This window comes from Parus major, chromosome 23 (genome assembly GCF_001522545.3).
Source record: "Parus major isolate Abel chromosome 23, Parus_major1.1, whole genome shotgun sequence".
In the NCBI taxonomy this organism is placed as follows: domain Eukaryota; kingdom Metazoa; phylum Chordata; class Aves; order Passeriformes; family Paridae; genus Parus; species Parus major.
Window position 1 is genome coordinate 2,383,762 of NC_031791.1, and position 5,111 is coordinate 2,388,872.

General features: G+C 46.0%; 1 protein-coding gene across 1 annotated transcript in view; it reads right to left on the reverse strand.

The window, feature by feature from the left end:
* Positions 1 to 5,111, reverse strand: part of CSMD2 (CUB and Sushi multiple domains 2) — a 258,061-nt gene that overhangs the window by 2,433 nt on the left and 250,517 nt on the right. The window contains exons 64-67 of the mRNA XM_033519645.1: positions 3,467 to 3,579; positions 2,846 to 2,933; positions 1,405 to 1,543; positions 82 to 256 (exon numbers count right to left, since the gene is read on the reverse strand). Of these exons, the coding sequence (XP_033375536.1) occupies positions 97 to 256; positions 1,405 to 1,543; positions 2,846 to 2,933; positions 3,467 to 3,579 (500 nt within the window). The 3' untranslated portion in view covers positions 82 to 96. The remainder of the gene's footprint in view (positions 1 to 81; positions 257 to 1,404; positions 1,544 to 2,845; positions 2,934 to 3,466; positions 3,580 to 5,111) is intronic.

Below are 5,111 nucleotides of genomic sequence, written 5' to 3' on the forward strand. Positions count from 1 at the left end.
CCCTCCCAACTGCACACACTCCATGAGCCCATGATCCCGAGGGGACAGTGGGGACAGCAGGGGTGGCCCTGTGGCACTCACCGTGTGGGGACAGCGCTATACAGCCGTGCACACCGTGCTCACTGTGAACTCGGCCTCGCTGGCCATGATGTCTGAGGGCTGCAGGTTCCGGTCGTACATGGGGTTCTCGAAGGTTCCCCTCACGTTGGTGTTCTCGTGGCCAGCGTAGCCATTGAATGGGACTTTGGGTCTCCTCCTGCAGGATCAGGGACAAAACCCACACAGGTGACAAACCTGAGGGAGGGCACTGACGGGGGAAATGCCTGGGGATGGGGCTGTAAAATCCAGCTGGGGATTTGCAGCATTGATCAGGTGTGGGAGATGCAGGAACAGAGAGATCTCAAAGCCTTGAGCACACAGACCCAGAGACAGAGATGGACACAGAGTCTGACCTGAGAGCTTGGAGAAGGCTTGGAGCTTCACAACAGTGAAGCTCTACAAACATGAAGTAAGAATAGAAGCTTGTACTTTAAGAAGAAATACATTTTAAGCATGCTTTAAGCAAGTAAAAGTATGATTTATATAAGTGAATAAATATGTTAAGTAAGGTAGTAGAGATTTTGAAGTTTAACATACAACCTGTTAAAGAGTTGGTAAGAAATTATAGATATAGCAATGTAAGTTTCTGTAGTGTTCTGTGATTGGATGAAAAAAGACACACAGCAGCAGAATCGTGTGAGATGAAACAATTAGTGATTGGTTTATGAAGATGCTGGTGAGCTTTTGTCTAACTTGTTGATTGGTTCAAAAGTTTATGCAAGACATTGTAACTAGAATTTAGACAGCTTCTGAGGTGATGGTGTTGAATGTAACAACCTAAGTAGTCTCACTCTTCCATGAGACTGATGTGCTATGCAATAAAACACTTTTTCTAACATCACTGTTGGCCTCACCTGCTCTGATCCCAATAATCAGGAACAAACCCAAGTTTACACCACATTCAAAGCCTTGGGCGGGGGGAAATTAGCTTTTTATCCTCCTGAATGTGGCTACAAATCCCATTAATGGCCAGCAAAATCCTCTCTGCTCTCCTCTCCCAAACCCTCACCCCACCATGCTTTATTTTCCCACCTCCTGAATTAAACCAGCCCAAAAGGAGGTGATTTTAAGCCCAGCTCACTGATACTTCCCTCAAATCCCTGAATTTCTTTCACCTTTTGGGATTCTTGCCCCAAACCTACCTGTGTTTGCAGAGATAAAGCACAAACCCCGCAATAACCTCCCCAGCCCTCTGTTTTTATCCCACCCCTGATTTAAACCAGCCTAAAAGCGGGGGATTTTAAGCCCAGCTCTGACATTTCTCTGAATTTCTTTCACCTTTTGGGATTCTTGCCCCAAACCCACCTGTGTTTGTAGAGATAAAGCACAAACCCTGCAATAATCAGGGCGATGAAAGGCACAAGGATGGCGGCTGCCACGGAGCTGCTGTTGGATGCAAAGTGGTGGCCGATGGATTCGGGATCGTTCTCCATCATGCTGATGTCTGGAACACAGCAGAAAGGAACACATTTCCCACATTTCCAAGCCCCTGCTGGGGGAAAAGGGCTTGGCTGGAGGTGCAGGTGACACCAGCAGCTGAGTGAAGTGGTGCTGGAAAAGGGAATTTAAAAATGGATGTGCAAGGATGGAGATCCAGCCTAACATAGACCTCACCGTTTTTTCTAGATCTGTATTTAAAGAGAGGTGTCAATTGATTCATTTTGCCAAAAAGATCCATCTTGGATGTTGGAAATGGAAAAATGGAAAATTCCACAGATGATGAAGGAAAATTCCACAGTCTGCAGCCTTGGAAAGAGCTTGGGTTAATGTAATGATGAAGGCACACAGACACTGGGTAGAGAAATTATAAACTTACCTTCCTGTAATTAAGAATATGTCTTAAGTAGGTAAGAAATTATAGTAGGTAAAACAGTTTGAGGTTTAAGCTGTAGTAGTGTGAGTTATAGAGATCTAGAAACTGCAGTGGAGGGGTATTTGAGTATGTGACCTGCCAGCTTAGTGGCTCAGAGACAGATGCAGTGCAGCAAAATTAAGCCAAGGTGAGAGGTTAATAAGTGAAAACAAGTTTTGTGTCCACTGTCTACTGGGCCAAAATGTTACATGTATTTATATATAATATATTGCTGTGCAAAGAGGAAACTCGTGTCTTCCTTGAGCCATGGCTGACTTGTTGCTCCTCTAAATCTCACACCTTGGGTCTGATATCTTATCTGGCTGCTTGAGCAATAAATCATCTAAAGCAAGGTGGTCCCATCCCTGGTTCTTCATCTCCACACTTGGGTGCACAAAGTTGGGCTTTAAGGAGACTCTGATAAGCTGCACTAACAAGCATCCTTAAAGGTGACGAGATCCCAGCAATCCTGAAGGATTAAAGAGCTCAAACCACGCTTTAAGAGGTATTTAGGAGCTTAAACTTCGGGTGGTTTAAGCTCCCAAGAGCTGCTGTGACTTCTGGTGGAGACACTTTCTGTGGGGGGATGGGATTTGGGATTGGCAGGGATCTGGGAATTTGGAAAAAAAACATGTCCAGGTGTTGTTTGTGCTTCCAAACTTTCCTTGCCTTTGGAAAGCAGCCTGGTTATCCCTTGTTTTGTTCCCAAATTATAAATTTTATAGTTTATTTTTATTGTTTTATTGTTTATTTTGTGCTGCTTGTCTCCCACAGACCACAAGTTCAGCAGAACTCGGGAAGTGCAGAAAATTCAAGCCAGGGATTGGAGAAACATTCCCTGCCTGGAAACCCCCAAAATGGAGCTTTTGGAATCAAGGGAAAAAGGAATTTTACCGAGTCTCTGGAGGCCAAACTGCCCAAAGCCTTTGCCACGCACGAAACCCTGGTACACGAAGGTGCCACTTGAGGACTCTGATGAGACCTGTGGAGAGCAGAAATTAATGGATTTATCCAACATTTCCCTGAATTTAACACCCAGCTCATCTCAGCCCCTTCCAAGCACATTGACTTGATGCAATTCCCCAGAAAATCCTGGCATTTTTTTAAGGAGTTTCACTGCGCAACAGCTGAAAATTCTCCCATCTCAAAGGAAGGGAAGGCAAAAAAATTTTGTTTGCAATAAATCAAGAGGACACTGCTGATTCCAGAGGGAGAGGGAAGAAGTGGCCATGGGTCAGTCAGATCCACTTTTTTTTTCCAAGCTGCAGGGGATCCCTAAAGGGCTTGGGAAACTCCCAGACACAGGCAGAGGGTGAGGAGTTGGCTCCATTAGGGAAAATCAGCTCCAGCTGGAACGAATCCCACTGGTTTTTCCTCCAGCATTACCTGGGAGATGATGGATTCCAAACCCCAGGGCAAAAAAAACCAACTCCTTTCTCTGGGAATTATCCCTCAGCTCCAGGGAAGGGAAATCTGGGCTGGGACAGCCGTGGGAAGGGGATTTTGTGTGCTCACATGTCCATCCAGAGCCCATTTGTCGTTCCGGAACTTGTTGGCAAAGATCTCCAGCGGCCCCATGATCTGGTACACCTGGAGCAGCAGGTGCACATCTTCCTTCTTATAAATCCCTGGAAAAGAAGGGATTTTGTTGGCTCTGGATCACTCTGGCTTGAAATAATCGAGTGGGAGGGCAGAGAAACCACATCAGGGTTTGAGTGGACACCAGCCCTGTCACTGGGATGCACTGGGAAACACAGAGCAGGATACTGAAGATGTTTTCCACATGGGAAAGGACTCAATTTCATATTTAATTAATATTCAGGTTCTGCTACTGGATCAGGAAGACCCTGGTGCTCCAGGAGGGCAGGGACATGGAACACTCATGGAATCATGAGCTGGAAGCGACTCCCAAGGATCATCAAAGTCCAACTCGCATAACTTAATATTTTTTGCCAGAAGTTCCAAGCCCTACCTCAGGTGCCTCCAGGGATGGGCACTCCAAACCTCCCTGGGCACTTCCAAGGCCTGACCACCCTTTCCATGCAGAAATTTTCCCTAATATCCAACCTGGCACAGGCTGAGGCTGTTTCTTCCTGGGAGCAGAGCCAGCCTGGCTGCCCTCTCCTGTCAGGGAATTGTGGGGAGCCCCCTGAGCCTCCTTTTCTCCGGGCTCCACCAGGAGTTCTCCAGACCCTTTCCCAGCTCCATTCCCTTCTCTGGACATGCTCCAGCCCCTCAATGTCTTTCTGGCCATGAGTGACCAGAACTCGACACTGTAGGAATCCAGAAATGGAGAGACATTTCTCTGTTTATTCTCCAAAAAAGTATCAACCCTATTTGCTATTGACAGAAAGGCTTCCAAATATCCCTGGGTAAACCAGGATTTATAGCAAATTAAGTAGAAAGTAGTAATATGTTTAGTATGCCACTGAGGTGAAAAATACAGATTTTAGAGGGGTTTAATACATGGAGTAAAGATGGAGGAAGAAAAGTGTGGTTTTTAGCTCTTCTTCTTCCTTCTCTGTGATTCTGCAGTTTTTGAGAGCACAAAGAATGATTGGTTTAGAGTTAGTCGCAGTTTTAGTTATGTAAGTAGATATAGAAAACTTATTTGTTAAAATATAAGAACTATACACGTGTCTATAGTTAATAGGGTAAAAATGGATATTAAAGTGAAGCAGCCACGTGGTTTGGGGCCATTTTGTGCCATCAGAGCAAAATGAGCCAGGTTGTGGTGAATTAACTTGTGCAGAAAGTCTGCAGAGACCTGCCAAGTTCTGTAATAACATCCTAATAAACAGGAGAAACGAGATTCCAACCAGCTCAGGAGTTTCTTTCAAACCCAGAGAGCTGGGATAAGTGGGACTCCCCACTTTGGGAGGATCCTAAAGGAGCTCAGCCCAAAGGGGACTGAGAAATCCGGGAGGAAAGAAAAATACAGAAGTACAGAAGAAGAGAGAGAAGAATAAAAGAGGTTACAGACACAGCCCTGGAGGTGTGGCAGCAGTGCTGGCTCAGGAGACAGTCCCTGCCCTGCTAGTGCCAAAGCCACCCCTCCCAAAGTGCCAGTGCCACCCCTCCCAAAGTGCCAGTGCCACCCCTCCCAAAGTGCCAGTGCCACTCCTCCCAAAGTGCCAGTGCCATCCTTCCCAAAGTGCCA